Source organism: Paroedura picta, chromosome 5 (genome assembly GCF_049243985.1).
Source record: "Paroedura picta isolate Pp20150507F chromosome 5, Ppicta_v3.0, whole genome shotgun sequence".
NCBI lineage: Eukaryota > Metazoa > Chordata > Lepidosauria > Squamata > Gekkonidae > Paroedura > Paroedura picta.
The window spans coordinates 28,990,298-29,008,978 of record NC_135373.1 but is presented as its reverse complement, the minus strand read 5'-3'; the positions used below and the strand labels follow the sequence as shown (position 1 = coordinate 29,008,978).

Here is an 18,681-nt window from a genome sequence, read left to right as displayed (position 1 = left end):
CAGCAACTTAAAAACCAACCAAGTTTCATTCTAGGTATCAGCTTTTGTGCGCGTGCGCACTTCTCAGCTATCGCCTCAAAGACGAAAAAAATTCCATTCGGGTTCATCAACCTTTGTGAGTTTGAGCTCACTTCAGATGCGTTCGAGGTTGACGGTGTTTCTACCTGGAAATTCTTCGGCTATCTGAAGCAGTATTGCCAGCACACGAAAACGTGTCCTCTGAATTAAACTTGGTTGGTCTTAAAGGTGCCACTGGACTCAAACTCTGTTCTGGTGAATTGTGTTGGTCTTTCAGGCACTACCTGGCTTCCATTTTTTTTTGCGACTACAGATTAAGGGGGCTACCCACCTGAGACTGCCTCACCGAGACCTCATTGTGAGGATAAAATAGGAAAGAGGAACTGGGCATTTGAACAAAATGAGCTGAACAGACAGAATCACTAAGGCTAGTGCATTTAGGTTTTTATTCCCAAAAATCAGAAAGAAAGAAGACTGGTCAGTCTTGACTTTAATATCATCGGCAATCCTTAGTTCCTCCCCAGTGTTAGATCCTTCCTGTTGTTTAGGGGTAAAACGATTCCCCCTTGCCTGCCAGCCAACATCTGGATCCCTCCAGGACTGAGCACAATGGATCAATCCTTTCCAAATAGTTCCAGAGCTGGGTCCAGGTGTGCATGTGCTTCCAACGGGCTCCTGCTCTCAGACCCAGCTGCGCTGCTGCTGTTGCTGCTTCTGCTGCACCATCTTGGCAGCCATAGTCCAGCGCACCAGCCACTGCTGCAGAGTGCAGCCAAAGCGCCGTTCACCGGGGAGTGTAAACTGCCCAGGTTGCTCCCACCTGGAAAACAGAGTGCGGGGGTGAGCAGCAAATGTCAAGATCTGTCCCCACACCAAGGCACAAGCCAAGCATCGCCTCAGCCTCCCTCTCACCCTGGCCCCAATATTTGTGGTTTTCACGCACACAGCCCATGTCATTTCCTTTTTGATTGCAAAGGAGATGATGTTCATCAGTGGCTGTGATCCCCAAGGTACAGATGGAGCACTCTGTCTGGGGCCATGATGCTGTGTATTCCTGATGTGTGTATGTGTGTGTGGGAGGGGGCAACAGTGGGAGGGCTTCTTGAGTTCTGGCCCCACTGGTGGACCTCCTGATGGCACTTGGGTTTTGTCCACTGCATGACACAGTGTGTTAGGCTGGATGAGCCACTGGCCTGATCGAACGTGGCTTCACTTAGATCAGCCTTTCTCGACCTTTTGACTCAGCATCCTTGAGGCTTCAAGAACCGCCAGAAATGGCGTGATCATGCAAGAACGTGGTTGGGAAGCATAGCTGTGGACATGCCCACCCAGGGCCCCTCCCCTTCCCACTCCCTCCAGGCCTATCATTGATAGGGAGGGGGGACAATCCACTGGCAAACAACTGCTTAAGTGCACTGAAAGTGGATTGGAAGCGCATTGTTCAGCCTGGGCATAAGTGGGTGACTGGCTCCTGCCAGGGTCTTTCGCTCTTCCCATTGCACTCACCAGGCGTCCACCGTGGCCTGCACCTCCGGCCAGCGTTCTATGCAGCACTTGCACTGCTCCATCACCCGCAGGATCCGGGGCAGCAGCTCACGGGCTTGCTCCTGATCGTGGGCCTGCACCTCTTGGAGTAAGGCTGGGAACAAAGAAAGGGCATTGAGAAGGGCCTGGCATGGGAGGGACCCAACTGGGGTCCTCTAATCACGGGTGGTCAAACTGCGGCCCTCCAGACGTCCATGAACTAAAATTCCCATGAGCCCCTGCCAGCGTTTGCGGGCAAGGGCTCGTGGGAATTGTAGTCCACGGACATCTGGAGGGCCGCAGTTTGACCACCCCTGATAAGATGCCAGGCTTGGGTGCAGAAGTCTCCGTTTCATCCACCGGATTTGTTGGTGGGAGTGCAGAGAACCAGCAGATGTATGGCAGTTAATATACTGCTAAGCACTGGAGAGAAAAATATATAAAGTCCTCTAAATCAGGGGTAGTCATCCTGTGGTCCTCCAGATGTCCATGGACTACTATTCCTATGAGTCCCTGCCAGTGTTTGCTGGCAGGGGCTCATGGGAACTGTAGTCCATGAACATCTGGAGGACCACAGGTTGACTACCCCTGCTCTAAATTGTGGTACCCAGCAAGCTGGGGGGCAGGGCGGGGCACGGGAGGGAGGGAGGGACAAGGCACGTCCCAACTGCAGTAGTGTCCAGCTTTTGCCAAAATCTCATCTAATGGGCAGATTCATGCAGGAAGAGGGAAGTCCCAGCCAAGGATGGACCGATGTACAACAAAAAACAAACACACCCTGCACATCGGGCTCCGGAGTGCTTTCCAGCTGGCGCTGCAGGCTTCCCATGGTCCTCTGCTTCAAGCCCAGTTGGGCACGCAGGCCGAGGAGTGCCTTCTTCAGCTCTGCCATGTGGGACAGGAGCTGTTCGGGGGCCTGCGGAGAGGTAGGCAAAGCAGGAGGAGTACGAAGGGAAGGGAAAGAGAAGGCCTATGGACCCCCCCCCTCCCAATGACTCCACCCCATTTTACTATGCACAGGTCCCAGGGAGAGAGGCGCAAAAAAGAGGGCAGGAAGGTGCAGACCTTGTAAAGGGGAAAGGAGGCTCCATTGCAAACGTTGGCGAAGGCCCGGTACTCTGCTGGTGCAGTCCGGTTCAGGCGGTGGATCGAGAGCTCGTGGGCGGGGATGCGCTGGGTCCTGGACGAATAGGAAACCAGGGTGCAGTGGTTAAAGCACCCCTGTACAGTCCTGGAGAGCCAGGTTTAAACCCCTACTGTGCCACGGAAGCTTAAAGAGACTCACCCAGGAAGGTCCCGGCGCACCAAGCAAGGCAGGGCGATGCCCCGGAACTGCTGGACCTCCCGCTCGACCTGGTTGTGCAGCCCCTGGGCCTCCTGCTCCACCTGCCGCTCCTGAGCCAGCAGCTTCTTCTCTATGAAGTCCTGGAGCTGGTGGACAGGCAGAGAAAGGCAGGTGGTCAAGGCTAGTTCTTCTGTGGGCAGGGGCAGAAAACAAAACAAGGAAGCTTTGCCTGGAATAACTGAGAACAGGCTTCTAAGCCTCCAAGCCTCATGGCACTGCTAGGGGATTCATTGCAGCTGGGACATCAGGGCTTTCAGGGTAGAAGCTTTTGAGAGTCAGAGCTGGTCAAGGGGGTTGGATATTGTCACTGTGCCAGAGGATCTGGGAGGGAAAAGAATTCTTCGAGGTCCACTTGGCCCCACCCCTCTTCTCGGTTAGAGACGGAGCCTCTGGCTGATGCTTGTCTTCCGTTTTCATCTGACGTAGGGCCTCTCTTCTCCTCTCTTACCTGGGCATGGACTTATTGCAAGTTAACCTTTCTGAAATCCATCTGCTCGCAATAAGTTAAATGTCCCAATGTGAATATGTCATGGAAGATGTGCTTCGACTTTGGCAAGTAAAATTTCTTCCTCTTGTTGCCATTATAGTCTGATCATCTTTGTCAATTGTTTTGAACAGCATTTGCCCCTTCACAGAGAAACAAATATGATAGGGGATGCTACAGGAAAACCTCTGGGCTTCGACGGTAAATAATTTCTGGCTACCCTTAACCCATTAATAAAGAACTCTGACTCTCGAAAGTTCATACTCCAAGAATCCTGCTGGTCTGTAAGGCAGCACTGGGCGCTAGCCTTGCTGCAGGAAAGGGGGCAGCTGGAGAAGAAGAGAAGAGCTGCTTTTTTGCACTCTGCTTTCCACTACCCGGAGGAATCCCAAGCCAGCTTGCAAATCCTTTTCCCTTCCTCTTATCACAACAGATGCCCTGTGAGTTAGGTGGGGCTGAGAGAGCTGTGAGTGGCTCCAGGTCACCCAGCTGGCTACATGTGGAGGAGGGAGGAATCAAATCCGGTTCTCCAAGTTAGAGGACGCTGCCCTTCAACTGCTATGCCACAGGTTTGCCAAATCAAAAGACACCGGCCGGCACTTCTCACCTCGGTCTGGCTCTTCCGCAGCTGGGATTTAAGGTACGAGGTGCCTTTGATGAGTGTCCGGATATGCTGCTGCTTCTCGCTCTGTGGGAACAAAAGGAGGGAGATGGGATTCCGGACACTGACAGGCCTCCTGCCTCTCTCTGCCACCGCGCATGGGCACATCACTTCAAGACCAGGAGAAAGCTTTCCACAAACCCCCAAAGAGGGATTTGTACACGTCCCCGCTGCTCTCAACTGACACTGCCCAAAAGTTGATCACAACCTTGCCCTGTGAACAGACCCTTCCCTGGTTCTCTAGCACGAATCCCTGTCAGGAAACCAGAAGGAACCACGGTGGGTACCTTTCAATGATGCCCAGAGCTACAACTGAGGTTAGGTGGAAGCGAGGGTTTTTAGCTTGTGACCTGCTTGCTCTGTTTGATCCATTTCCGAGGTCTTGCTCCCTCCCCGCAAAAAAGATGGATGATGAATGCCGACAGGGTCTATTCCTGTTGTGATATCTGGCCGATGGAATACCCTCATCCAGAGACCTTAGCTTGGCACCCATATAACTACCCTTCAGGCATGGGTAGTTATTATTGTGCCGCCATGTTGTGACATTTTAAAGTCTTTTAATGGGAGTTTTAATGGGGTTTTATGACACTGTAACCCGCCACGAGCCATTTGGGAGTGGCGGGAAATACATTGAAATAATAATAATAATAATAATAATAATAATAATAATAATAATAATAATAATAATAATAATGGGGCACAGACAAAATAATTATCCCGTGCCCTGAGCAATTGGGATTCCCCTCCTCGTTGTTCTGCCGGCTTTAAAACGATTGTTGTGCTTTGCTTTTGTATTGGACTAGTAAGTCAGTATGTTCTGAGCAACGTAGAGCCAGTGTGGTGGTGTGCTTAGTTAGCCTCCAACTGAGGAGCCCCATGTGGAAGAGCGATAGGGTTGTGAGTGTCCTGCATAGTGCAGGGGGTTGGACTAGATCGGTGGTCCTCAACCGCCGGGCCGCAAAGGCCCCGGCACCAGGCCGTGGCTCCCTCTCCCTGCCCCCTCCGCAGTGAGAAACTTCCCAGGCCACAAGCAAATCGGCCACCAAAGCGTCCGATTAGCTTGCAGCCTAGCAAGCTTCTTTTTGTGTGTGTGGGGGGGAGGGAAGCGCGGCCGCCAGCGCAAACGCGCATTTATGCCATGTGCGGCTGCAAATGCACATGCGTGGCACTTTCGCGCATGCATGCATGTGTGGCACTTTTGCACATGGGCTGCCGCGCGTACGTGCCCCCCCCAATCGCCCTCCCCCCCGGTCCGCAGCCTAATAATGAAGGTTGCGGACCACTGGACTAGATGATCCATGAGGTCCCTTCCAACTCTATTACTCTATGATTCTAGGTTCAAATCCACCTTCAGCCATGAAGTGACCTTGAAAAGGAAGTCTCTGGAGCATATTCAGAGCAGGGCAACTGGGATGCCTGAGGGATTGGAACCCATGCCTTACGAGGAGGGGCTGAGAGAGCTGGGTATGTGTAGCCTGGAGAAGAGGAGGGTAAGGGCTGATAGGATAGTGAGGTTCAATTATGTAAAAGGTAGACCTGTTGAAGAGGGGGGCAACTTGTTTACTGCAGCTTTGGAGACAAGGACTAGGAGCAACAGGTTCAAATTATGGGAAAAGAGGTTCTGTTTAAATATTACAAAGCTTGGAAGAAGAAGAGTTGGTTCTTATATGCCGCTTTTCTCTACCCGAAGGAGTATCAGTGGCTTACAGTCTCCTTCCCTTTCCTCTCCCCACAACAGACACCCTGTGGGGTAAAGTGAGGCTGGGAGAGACCTGATATCATTGCTGGGCCAGAACAGCCTTATCAGTGCTGGGTGAGCCCAAGGTCACTCAGATTGCTGCATGTGGGCAGGTACAGAATCAAACCTGGCATGCCAGATTAGAAGTCCGCACTCCTAACCACTACACCAAGCTGGCCCTCTCACAGTGAGGGCTGTCTATAGATGGGATATGCTGCCTTGGTGGGTGAAAGAGTCTCTTTCATCGGAAGTTTTTAGGAGGAGACTGGATGAGCACATGTCAGGAGTGTGTGATTTTCCTGAGTCTCTAAGAAGGTTGGGGGGGGGGGGAAGGACTGGATGGCTCTTTATGGTCTCTTCCAGCTGTGTGATTTTGATTCATTCCTTCTTAGCTTTCCCTACCTTGTAGGGTCAGTTTGAATTTCGGAGGGGGAGGGGGGAAGAAGAGAGAAGCCCACTTATGATACCAGCTACCCTGAGCTCCCTGAAGGAAGCCCAGCACAAAAATTATCTAGGAGGACACATTAAGCATCTCTTAAAAGATTTTAACAACCACAAAAACCAGAATACTTAAATATGTATCTAAGCGCGTCTAACACCCTTTCTGGTCCCGATTCACCCTCCATCTGCAGGAACTCTGCTTTTAAGATAAGAACTGCTAACAACCATGAGGGTGGAAGGATATTCTCTTGGAGAGGCCTAACGCTGACCTCTCTCAGAGCTCAAGCACCAGCCCGTAACAAAGTAAATTGGCTTTATTTACAGTCTGCATGTCTGGCCAAGACACTTTAAAAAATTGTGGTTTTAAAAATGAAGTTAAGCAAGAAAAGAGTATACTATGTACAATAAGTGCATTAGAATCATTTCAAAATTTCTGCAGACATTTTAAAAAACCACAATGACATCCTATTCCACTGATTTAAAAAAAAAAAGCCCTCTAGAATAATTCCGTTTTGCAGACTGCAGTCAAGGTGATGTTTCAAACACTGAGGTCAGACATGAGGCCACCCAGGAAATGCTGATGAGAAAGGCAGGGACCAACCAGGGTGTTTCAATTAAAGCACCCCCCTCAAAAAAACAAGCTTTATCTGCCTTTAAGAACACAGGAGAAGCTATGTTGGATCAGGCCAAAGGCCCATCCAGGCCTGTGTCATGCAGCGGCCAAAGCCCCAGGTGCCATGAAGGGGTCCCCTGGCAGGGCAGGACCAGAACTTCAGAAGCCCTGTTGGCCCCCAAGCACCAAGAATACAGAGCATCAATCCCCCTGACAGAGTTCCATCTGTGCCTTGGGTCTAAGAGCCGCTGATGGGCCTCTGCCCCAAGTGCTTATCCAATCCCCCTTGAAGCTGTCTGTGCTTGTAGCCAGCCACCCCCCCCCACTTCTTGTGGCCCTGACTTCCAAGCCTTTCCCAGCTCTTACCACCAGGTGGCGGAAGTCCAGGATGCGCTGGCGCTTGGCTTGTAAGCCCTGCAGCTCTTCGTAACGGGTCCTCACCGCTTCCTCCAGCGCCCTGCAGCCGCTCAGCAGCCCATCCCTGTATCCCTGCAGCTTCACCGCCCGGAGCTCCAGCTCAAACACCGCTCTGAATTGGAGGAGGGAAGGGAGAAGGAAGATTAGTTCTGGTGCGAAAACCTTCCCCTCTTGGACAAAGTGGTTAATTCCTTTAGAGAACCAGCATGGTGTGGGAGTTCAGAGTGTCGCGCTAGGATCTGGGAGAGCCAGGTTCGAATCTTGCTCAGCCACGGAAGCTCGCTGGGTGACCTTGAGCCAAATGCATGCTGTCAGCCTGACCTACCTCACAGGGGTGTTGTAAGGTTAAACGGAGGAGGAGGAGACTGAGGTGAGTCGCTTGGGGTCTCCAGCAGGGTGAAAAGTGAGGTAGTTAATCAAGTCAGTTAATCAATAAAAATATTGTTAGACTTGTATGTGCAGTGAAACCAGGAAACAGAGGGCGTGCAAACATTTATGCCAATTGTATTAATTCTGCATAAAGACATGGAAAAAGTGCTGCAAAGGAAGTTTACTCAGATGGCCTGTTTTATTCTAGGGGGCAAATTTCATCTGGAGGGGACAGGGTGGAGGTGGCCGGGGTCACCAGCAATAGGGCTATTTGAACAGCCTGCCACAGGAAGACTAAGGGGGCCAGCCTGACTAGGAGAACAAGAGCTCCATGGGAGAGAGCAGAGTCGGGTGGAGCAATGTGGCTATAAATATTTGTTGTATTTTATTTTTTATGGTCAAGAAGCAACAGTGAGAACTGAACATGGAATCACTGACTGGTTCAAAATTGAGAAAGGAGTTCAGCAAGGCTGTATACTGTCGCCTTGCCTATTTAACTTGTATGCAGAGCACATCATGAGAAATGCGGGATTAGAGGAGTCACAAATTGGGATCAAGATTGCAGGGAGAAATATCAACAACCTCAGATATGCAGATGATACCACTCTAATGGCAGAAAGTGAAGAGGAACTAAAGAGCCTGTTGATGCGGGTGAAGGAGGAGAGTGCAAAAGTTGGCTTCAAACTCAACATCAAGAAAACAAAGATCATGGCATCCGGCCCTCTCAATTCCTGGCAAATAGAAGGGGAAGAAATGGAGATAGTGACAGATTTTATTTTCCTGGGCTCCAAGATCACTGCAGATGGGGACTGCAGCAAAGAAATTAAAAGACGCTTGCTCCTGGGGAGGAAAGCTATGGCAAATCTAGACAGCATCCTAAAAAGCAGAGACATCACCCTGCCAACAAAAGTGCGCTTAGTCAAGGCTATGGTCTTCCCAGTTGCAATGTATGGCTGCAAAAGTTGGACCATAAGGAAGGCCGAGCGTCAAAGAATTGAGGCTTTTGAACTCTGGTGCTGGAGAAGACTCTTGCGAGTCCCTTGGACTGCAAGGCGAACAAACCAGTCAGTCCTAGAGGAGATCAGCCCTGACTGCTCTTTAGAAGGCCAGATCCTGAAGATGAAACTCAAATATTTTGGCCACCTCATGAGAAGGAAGGACTCCCTGGAGAAGAGCCTAATGCTGGGAGAGATCGAGGGCAAAAGAAGAAGGGGACGACAGAGAATGAGGTGGATGGATGGATTAACTGAAGCAGTAGGTGCAAACTTGACTGGGGAAGGCACTGGCAAACCACCCCGTATTGAGTCTGCCATGAAAACGCTAGAGGGCGTCACCCCAAGGGTCAGACATGACTCGGTGCTTGCACAGGGGATACCTTTACCTTTAGGTGCAAACTTAAATGGACTCCGGGGAATGGTAGAGGACAGGAAGGCCTGGAGGATCATTGTCCATGGGGTCGCGATGGGTCGGACACGACTTCGCACATAACAACAACAACAATTTTATTTATTTTGAGGCTTATAAGCCACTCCTCTCCAAACAGGGCTTACAACATTCTGAGGGTTAGAAACACGTACAATAGATAGTTTCACCAGCTAACACAGGTCTGCAGGGCCTGCAAAAAAGAGCACTTCCGCCAGGCATTTGGCTGACGTTGACTGAACCAGGGATGTCTCCAGGGCCCGCCCCCCTCAGAACCCCTCCCCATGAAATGAACTCTGACCAACCACGGGATCACAGTTAATATGTTAATGTCGTTACCACCAGTTACTGCAATGTTACTGTAATCAGTGACTACTGCTGCTTCATTTGACATTATGAGTTATACTGAACTTATGAATTATACCGTACTTATGAATGTTTCCCCATGTTCTATGTAAACTGCCCTGAGCTGCGAGGGAGGATGATATATAAAATAAATAAAATTTGAAAGTAACCACACAAATCAGAGTGCACTCCATGAAATATCTTCCCCTGTTGTGGCTGGGAACCATATTGGTGACAGGGGTCAATGAGGTGCAGGACAGGCGGGAGTAGGGGTCAGGCAGGGGGGGCTATTCAGACGCTAAGTGTGGTCCCTGGTCTCAACCAAATGCCTGGTGGAAGAGCACCGTTTTACGGGCCCCCCGGAACTTGGAAAGTTCCGGAAGGGCCCGAGTCTCTGCTGGCAGGAGAAGGGAGGAAAAGAAACCAGAGACAGGACTTGGCTTAGGGAGGTTTCTAGGCAAGGAGGCAGGACACAGTACCGTGATTCTTCTCCTTTGTCCTGCCTTGTAGCCCTGAAATTAAACTAACCGCCCTTTCAGGTACCTGGATAGGTCAACTTTAAATGAACACCTGAAGCAACACAGTCCTGACTGGGCTGGCGCTCTCAAGACCCCCTGTGGGCCCCAAGATACAATGTCCTCCTGCCTATAGGGGTCACCTCACATGCCCAGAGCTGAGGTCTTCGCAATCAATGCTTTGTGCTGGTTAGTGCCAACTTAATCAGAGCCAAGGTGCTGCAAGAGACCATTTGCAGCAGGGCATTTCTCACCTGGCCAAGATGGAGCGCTCTGAGCCGTCGGACAGCAGACGGTGCACCTCCTGGACTATAGTTTTGAGCTGTGCTGCAAGTTGTTTCTCCTTGGCCTGCAGGGGGAGCTGCTGCACGCAGAGCATCTCGCACTCGCTCCAGCCTTCCTGTTGGCGGAAGAGGGGAGGAAAGGGGGACTGAGGCGTCTCCAGGGGCCACCACCGAGAGACCAGCAAGCTCATGCAAACTGGACTCTTTACTCTTCTGACAACAGCCGAGGACTCACCTGTATAAGTCCCTGGATGGAGGGCAGCTCGTCTGCTGTGTCTGAGACGTCTTCCAGGTGGGCGCTGGCATAGCGGAATCTGGGGATGGGATAGAAAGGACAGAACTGAAGCGCCCAGGTTGTGGCTGTAATAATTTCGACGGAGGGAAAGGGGTGGGAATGCTACCTCCCTCCCCCCGAGGGCAGGACCAACTTGAGTGCTTCCACGTCATGAGGGATGTCGATGCCAGCGGTGAGTTCCTGCAACTGGTGGGTGTTCTGGAGGGCCAGGTGCTCCAGGGCCGAGAGGATGTGGGCTGGCGGGTGGGAACCAGCAACCTTCTGCAGAAGGGAGACGCGGAGTTATGGGATAGGGCAGGGATCTACAGTGCAGTGCATGTGGTCATCATGCAGCCTGCCAACACCTTTCCTGGTGCCCACCGAATGGTTTTAAAAACTCGGCAGGGTCTGCTTGGTCCAAGAACACTCCTCATTGGCTGTGCAGAGCCAGTTTGGTGTAGTGGTTAGGAGTGCGGACTTCTAATCTGGCATGCCGGGTTCGATTCTGCGCTCCCCCACATGTAACCAGCTGGGTGACCTTGGGCTCCCCACGGCACTGATAAAGCTGTTCTGAACGAGCAGTGATATCAGCGCTCTCTCAGCCTCACCTCCCTCACAGGGTGTCTGTTGTGGGGAGAGGAATGGGAAGGCGACTGTAAGCCGCTTTGAGCCTCCTTCGGGTAGGGAAAAGCAGCATATAAGAACCAACTCGTCTTCTTCTTCTTTTTTAAATGTCCCTTTGGCACCAGCTGCCATCACAGCCTGACTGTTGCATTTCTGAAGGTAAGTGGTGGCAGCCAACTGGTGGCTGGCTCCAACTCCTGCGGCAGCCATTTTGTGGCTGTACTTGCCGTGCTGTAGCAGAGTTCTAAAGAAGGCTGCAGGCTCAAAAAGGGTGGGGACCCCAGGATATGGACCTGAGGAGAGAAGCACAGATTTCTGCCCCCTGCCGGCCCTCACCTCCACAATGCTCAGCCAATGCTGGTAGGACATGCTCAGCTGCTCTTCGCTCATCCCGCTGCTGAGAAACAGAAGGAGAGAGCTGCTAGGACTGCCAGAAATGAGGCTGGGCAACCCAGGACCCTTTGGAGACACGGGGGCTTACGGGAAGTTTCCAGACACGCTGTGCTCAAAGAGGGTCTTCAGGAAGAGAAACCGCAGGCGGCAGGCTTCTTGGACATCGCGCTGGGGAGAGAAGGAGGAGTAAGGTGGGGCAGAGGTTTTCAACCCTTCCTACCTTCTTTTCACCCACATGTCTAGAGAGGAAATCCCCGTCCCCCCCTCCCTCGGCTTGAGCAGCCACCACAGAATTTTGGTTTGCCCCAGAGGATTCTGGGAAGACTGCTTTGCTGCAGAGGGTTCTGAGACATTACTGCCGGTGTGCCCACCATTCAGGCAAGGCTCTGGCCGTGTGGCTCAACAAGCCCATTCCAGCATATCTCTGGAGAGCCACACTGCGAGGGTGAAGCGGAATGGATGGCAGCCCCCGGTATCACTCAGCCAGTCCCCATAAGAGGAACATCTGAACTCCAGAAAGATCCTATCCGGTTGCTAGAGCGACCGCTGCCTAGGGTAAGCAGACACAGATCGAGTATGCCGCAAGAGCTCATACCAGAACTTCAGGCTCCCAGCTGGGGAATCCGGCCTCAGGGGCTCTGCCACTGCCAAACACCACTGCTGTCTTGGCCTTCCTGGAAAGAGAGTCAGGGCCAGGGCCTTATTGGGAGTTCTTCACTGCAGTTCTGCCCAACCCACTGGGCTGGCAGTATGAGTTACTTTAATGTTTAATTTTTCTATGGTTCCATGTTGCTTGTTGTTTCACTTCATTCATCATTGTTAATCCAAGTTATCTGCATTGTTTCTGTTCTGTTTTATGTGAACCACCCTGAGCCTTTGGTGGTATACAAATAGAATGAATGAATGAATGAATGAATGAATGAATGAATGAATGAATGAATGAATGAATGAAGGTAGGGGATGGGTCAGTGACGCCTCATGCCAATTTGGACTGCTGAGAACAGTCACCACTGTAAGCTCACTCCACAGGAGGGCTCCTGGGATGATGATCTCCGAGAGGGAGCCTCTCCACCTCCATTAAACATGCATGGCAACCCAATGAATGAATAGCTTCTCAGGCCTCTCAGTCACTTAAGAGCAGCACTGCTGGATCAGAACATCTGCAGTTCACATAGCTCACATAGAACTGCAGTGGACAGCCAACAAATGGTGCACAGAGAGACCAAGGCCTCCTCCAGATGTTGCCTCCCAGCACTGGCATTCAGAGGCTGAGTGCTTCTGAACATGGAGGTTCCCTTTAGTCATCATGGCGAACAACCACGATGGACCTTCTCCTCCACGAATCTCTCTCCCCCCTTTTCATTATTTCCTTTTATTATTTCTTTACTTCGTTTGTTGCTCGCCTCCCTTCCCTTGGGCTCAAGACTGATGTCGCAGAGGAAGTCAATACAGTCGGCAGGATAGACTGTTCAGTGAATGGGACAACAGGACTAGGGTTTACAGAGCTAATCGTTTGTTTATGACACGTGACTAATGTAGCCAGGAAATTCTAAGATTGGCTGGCTGCCAGGCAAGAGACGTTTACGTATGGCACATATGTTATGGAGCCAGGAGATCCTAAGATTGCCAGTCAGGCAAGAGACCCTTTGAGGTCGTTTGCTATTGCCTGTCCCCACATCATAGAATCCTAGAGTGGGAAAGGGCCATCCAGGCCATCTAGTCCCACCCCCTGCTCAATGCAGGATCAGCCTCAAGCAGCCAGGTTAAGGATCTGTCCACTGCTGCTTGAAGATTGCCAGTGAGGAGGAGCTCCCCACCACCTTAGGCAGCCCATTCCACTGATGAACTAGACTCAAAGAATCCTAGAGTGGGAAAGGGCCATCCAGGCCATCTCGTCCCACCCCCTGCTCAGTGCATGATTGGCCTACAGCACCCAGGATAAGGATCTGTCCAACTGCTGCTTGAAGACCACCAGTGAGGGGGAGCTCCCCACTTCCTTAGGCAGCCAATTCCACTGCTGAACTTCTAACCCTGGTATTCCTTGGAGGCCACTTTCCAAGTGCTAGACAGGGATGACCCTGCTTAGCTTTTGAGATCTGACAGGATCAGGCTTGCTTGACCTATTCAGGTTGGGCAGAACCAATCAGAAACTAAAGTAAAATATAAGTCACCTGCAAATGCGACCCCGAACCCACCAGGAGGCAGAAGACCCGAGGACAGACAGGACCCATACCTCTCCATCTCCTGAAACTGCTCCAGACGTCCCTTGACCTGCACCATCCGCGTCTTCAACTGCTGCCGCTCCGCTGTGACCTTGGCTGAGTACGCCTTCAGCAGCAACGTACGGTGCTTGGTGTCATGGATCGTCTCCTGAGCTACTTCTAGGGTGACCTCTGCAAGATCAGAGAGAGATCTAGTTGGAGAGGCTCTGCACCAATCCCACCTAGTTGTGTGCACTGCTGGACAGGTGGATGAACCTGCACTATTTCCATCTTTTTGTAAAAAAAAGGGCTGGTTCCTACAGCTGCAAAAAAAACCCTCACGGCCCACAAATAGGAAATTTTTAAAGGCATCAGAAGCTGGCCTATGCTCTATGTCAGGGGTAGTCAACCTGTGGTCCTCCAGATGTCCATGGACTACAACCATGACCCCCTGCCAGCATTTGCTGGCAGGGGCTCATGGGAATTGTAGTCCATGGACATCTGGAGGACCACAGGTTGACTACCCCTGCTATAAGGAATTGGAAACTGGGTGGTAGCTCAGTTCAAAACTATTCTGCTTTTCCACACTGATATGCCGAATTAGGAATATCCGACTTCACTTCGGCAATGCAGTTAACAGTGAGAGAAACAGAAATCTCTCCTCAGTAACTGATATTTTAAATTAATTTATTAATATTTATAATTAAATGTCTATGTTGCCCCTCGCGGTATGTGCCTACCCGGGGTGGTTTACATCATTAAAAGTCACTAATACAATAAATATCTAAACCATTAAGAACAATTAAAATTACATCTACCCACATCAGCTAGAAGTCTTAGTTTCTGTATTTCCCCATTTCTGGGGGAGAGGGGGGATCTTGGGGAGGGCACCTTTGATGCTATTATTAGTCATTTACTGGCCCCAACCAAAGGCCTGGTAGAAGAGCTCTATTTTGCAGGCCCTTCAGAACTGAGGAAGTTCCTGAAGGGCCGGCAGGCTTATGGATCTGAACTTATTAACTAAATCCCAGATCCCAGAAGTGGATCTGCCACACCCCTAGTCGCCCGAGGCCTTTCTGGATCCAGCAGGACCCCTGCCTTATCACTCACCGTCAGCTGTGAGTTCGCGCTGTGCTGCTTCAATCTGACTGTCGATTTTCTCCAGCTCTCCCCGCAGGCGAGAAATGCCCTGCACCAGCTGCTTACAGCGCTCCTTCTCTGAATCCGAGTCCCTGGATAGGCCCTGGGAGAAAAAGCAGGGTGGGAAGTGGCGCAGAGTGGTAAGCGGCTGAAAGGCTATCTGAAAGCTATGCCCATGAAGTTGGGAGTTCGATCCCAGCAGGCGGCTCAAGGTTGACTCAGCCTTCCATCCTTCCGAGGTCGGTAAAATGAGTACCCAGCTTGCTGGGGGGTAAACGGTAATGACTGGGGAAGGCCCTGGCAAACCACCCCGTATTGAGTCTGCCATGAAAACTCTGGAGAGCATCACCCCAAGGCTAAGACGTTACTCAGTGCTTGCACAGAGGATACCTTTACTTTTACTTTAACTCGCTCAAAACCTCCTGTGTTCTCGATTCTCATGACTTGGGCAGGCACTGGATCAACCAAGGGCTCGCTCACCTGGAAATTGTCCGCTTCAGGAAGTCTGAGCCAGCCTCCCAAACTTTAGATGGCCATTGTTCTCAGAAGTGGGATGAGGAATACCCTCGGATTTTGGCAACTGCTGCCCCTCTCCCCCAGAAGGTTAGTAAACCGCCATTTGCCTACAGCTCTTGCTTGCTTACCTCCGTCTCCTCCATTTGCTGGTACCTAAGCAACGAAAGAGAAGGTTAAGGCATCAAACTTTTTTCTCCCATTGGCTACAGCAGCTCAAGCTATAATATGGCAAATGTAGGAGGAAGCTTCCCTTGAAAGAAGCCCGCCAGGTCAAAGACAGAGAGATGCGGCAAATCTTAGCAGAGGGCCTTCCAAGAGTAAAAAAAAAAAAGAAAGGATACCAGAGTAAATTCCCCCGAATCTTCTTGACGTTCCTGTAACAGAAACAAGCACGGTATTAAGTCAATGCAGAGCAAGTGGGAAAGTGAAGAAAAAGGGGTTGGGAACACAGAGGACAGCAGAGGCCAACTTATTTCAGAAGAAACCTCAGGCCGTTGGGCATTTCCAAAAGTTGCACTCACAGCAGCTTGCTAAAGAGGAAAAGGTGATATTTCTCGCTTAAAAGTCCATCGGGTTGCCATTAAAAAAACAACTGGCCATGCCTCTTTCCTTTTAAGCGTGAACACAGCATACAGAATTAAACAGGTAGTGGTTGTAGCAGAGATAATAGAAGGAACCAAATACCTTTAAAAGAAGTGGCTGGAGATATTTTAAGTTCAGGAACATTCTCAACAGCTTGCATAGACAACTGCTCTACTGGTGCCTAGAAGAGCTTCTTCTTCTTTTTTTTTAATGCCCCGCTTTTAACTACCTGAAGGAGCCCCAAAACGGCTTACAAAAACCTTTCTCTTCCTCCTTCCACAAAAGGGCCAGTGGTAAAATCAATTTACCCCCCCCCCCCAGTTGCTAGCTGTTGGGCAGGAGGCAAAGGAGAAGGAGGGGAAAGGCGAATGAGATAAATATGTAGAAAGGATATGAGAGAATGTGAAGAATGGAAAAAACTGTTGAGGGATTAGGAACCCTTAAACTACCTGCTCTCCCTCTTCAAAGCAGAAAGAAAACCAGATCTATAAAAATTCTTGCTCGAATGGCTTATTTCACCAGTACCTGTGAGGTAGGTGGGCCTGAGAGCTCTAAGAGAACTGCTCTAGGAAAACTGGGACTGGCCCAAAGTCACACTGCTGGCTGCATGTGGAGGAGTGGGAAATCAAACCCGATTCTCCAGATTAGAGTTTGCCGCTCTTTAAACAGTACCCCACACTGGCTCTCCTTTAAGGCCCTTTCAACAGGCTGCTGATGGGTAAAAAGAGCATAACATATATCAATTAAAGCCACCTTTAAGTGATACCACATTTGCATAGTAGAGCATTTGTACCCTTGGTGCCTGCCAAGCTAGCAGGCTAATCTTGTCCAGTTTAAAGGAGCCACTGGGCGGTGCAGTACAAAATGGATGAGCTTTTCTGTCCCAGCAGTGTTGTGATTAAACCAGGCCCAAACTGTAGCCAGGAGCTTCTGAAGATATGCCAGTTCCAAACCTGGCTCTCTCTGCACTTACCCAGCTCGGATTCTTACCTTTGATGGCGAACATGGCGAATGACGTACTTCCAGATCTCGGCACACTGGCCAGAGCACATCCTGGAGAAAGAGAGTGAGGAAGACAGAATATAGCCCAAGAAAGAAAAATCTGTGCGAATTTTTCCGTGCAAATTTATTATTTCCATACCCCTACAATGGAAAACAGCGAGGGTTTTCAAACACAGTATCTTGTCACTATAAAGTAATATTGTATAAAAGGTCTGGGGAAAATAAACTGTACTTGGGGAGAGGGGAATGTCTTCTCCCTCCTCCAAGCATTCACCCTCAAGTTGTTTCTGACCTCCAAAACATCCTATCATTAACAGCTTTGCTCAGGTCTTGCAAACTGAGGGCCGTGGCTTTCTTATTTGAGTCTACCCATCTCATGTGCGGTCTTCCCTCTTTTCTTGCTGCCTTCAACTTTTCCTAGCATTATTGTCTTTTCCAGAGAGTCTTGTCGTCTCCGAATGTGACCAAAGTCCGGTAGCCTCAATTCAATCATTTTAGCTTCTAGGGAGAATGCAGGCTTGATTTCAGAGAATCAGAACGTTGGAAAGGACCTGCAGGGTCATCTAGTCCAACCCCCAGCAGAATACTGGAAATTTACAACTACCTGCCCACCCACAGTGACCTCAATTCCCTGTCCAGATGATGCACCCCTTCAAACAAAGAAACAAAGAAACAAACAACAGAATCCCCTGGTAGTCTGGCCTGGAGGATATTCGCCTTCCAACCCCAAAATGGTTATCGGCATTTCCTTGGGCAAGAGCCAAGCATTTCTGTCTGAGGGCTCTCTAGCCTCTGCTTAAAAACCTCCAAAGAACACACCACCTCCCAAAGGAAGCCTAGTTCCACTAAGGAATCACTCTAACTGTCAGGATCCAGAACCGACTCAATCGAGTTTTTGATAGTTCTATTACATAGTGAGGGTCTTTCAACCATGTGGGCGATTTGAATCCTCATTTTAGGTACAGTCATTTCTTTTTTAACACCCAAAGCAAAACACCTACTTCCAACCCCCTGCATAAAATGACAGCACAGGGGGATCTGCTCACTGCACCTGAGGAAACGGAATAAGAGATCCCTTCTGCCCCAAGCATGCAGGGGTGGCCAAATTGTGGCTCTCCAGATGTCCATGGACTACAATTCCCATGAGCCCCTGGCAGGGGCTCATGGGAATTGTAGTCCATGGACATCTGGAGAGCCACAGTTGGTCCTGGGCAGGGGTGGCCAAATTGCGGCCCTCCAGATGTCCATGAACTACAATGCTGGCACGGGCTCATGGGAATTGTAGTCCATGGACATTTGGAGGGCCGCAGTTTGACTCCCCCTGGGTAAAAGGAACGCACGGAGGGGAGCCCCAAATTGCACTAGAACAAACGGGACTCTCGAGTTCACCTAAAAAGCTTAGCCTCGAATAACACTTCGGGGTTTTTTCTTTTTGAAAGGTGCCCCCAAACGTTCGCATTTTTTGAAATAGAAAGGCAACTGACAAGACCTGAGACCACCCACAGCCTGTCAGGGAAAAACCCGCCGCGGGGCTCTCTGCACATGCTCAGGGGCACTCTCGCCTACAGAGCCCGGCGGGGGCAGGCCACGAGGCGGCCGCCCGAGCCTCACCCACCGGCGGGCGGCGCTCTCGGAAGGGATCTTGCCCGGCGGCAGCTTCATCTCCTCGGCCGCCCAGCGCCGCAGCTCCTGCGCCAGCGACGACCCGCCTCGCTCCATGGCGGCCACGGAGGCGCCTCCGACGGCGCCCGCCAAACTTCAACTGCGGCGCCG

General features: G+C 50.7%; 1 protein-coding gene across 2 annotated transcripts; it reads right to left on the bottom strand.

Annotated features, from left to right (window-relative positions):
- Positions 1–441: 441 nt before the first annotated feature.
- On the bottom strand, positions 442–18,656 carry HAUS5 (HAUS augmin like complex subunit 5). Of its 2 annotated transcripts, none has more exons than XM_077336944.1 (19): positions 18,524–18,656; positions 16,897–16,959; positions 15,666–15,698; positions 15,453–15,477; positions 14,779–14,911; positions 13,701–13,860; positions 12,063–12,141; positions 11,556–11,635; positions 11,411–11,471; positions 10,605–10,732; positions 10,412–10,490; positions 10,147–10,292; positions 7,191–7,353; positions 3,979–4,059; positions 2,828–2,973; positions 2,608–2,722; positions 2,320–2,458; positions 1,525–1,657; positions 442–838 (listed from the first exon to the last, which is right to left on the bottom strand). In XM_077336944.1, the coding sequence occupies exons 1-19, from the start codon at positions 18,625–18,627 to the stop codon at positions 700–702; spliced, it is 2,007 nt and encodes a 668-aa protein (XP_077193059.1). In that variant the 5' UTR covers positions 18,628–18,656; the 3' UTR covers positions 442–699. The 2 variants fall into 2 exon arrangements, with proteins under 2 accessions (XP_077193059.1, XP_077193060.1); XM_077336945.1 differs by having other exon boundaries at positions 11,411–11,468.
- Between the last annotated feature and the right edge of the window lie 25 nt (positions 18,657–18,681).

Coding starts and splice junctions, on each gene's coding strand:
- HAUS5 (XM_077336944.1), bottom strand. CDS start 18,627: ATGGAGCGAGGCGGGTCGTCGCTGGCGCAGGAGCTGCGGCGCTGGGCG. Junction 10,293..10,411: donor CCATCCAGGGACTTATACAG/GTGAGTCCTCGG, acceptor TTCCGCCAACAG/GAAGGCTGGAGCGAGTGCGA. Junction 1,658..2,319: donor TCCGGAGCCCGATGTGCAGG/GTGTGTTTGTTT, acceptor CTTTGTTCCCAG/CCTTACTCCAAGAGGTGCAG.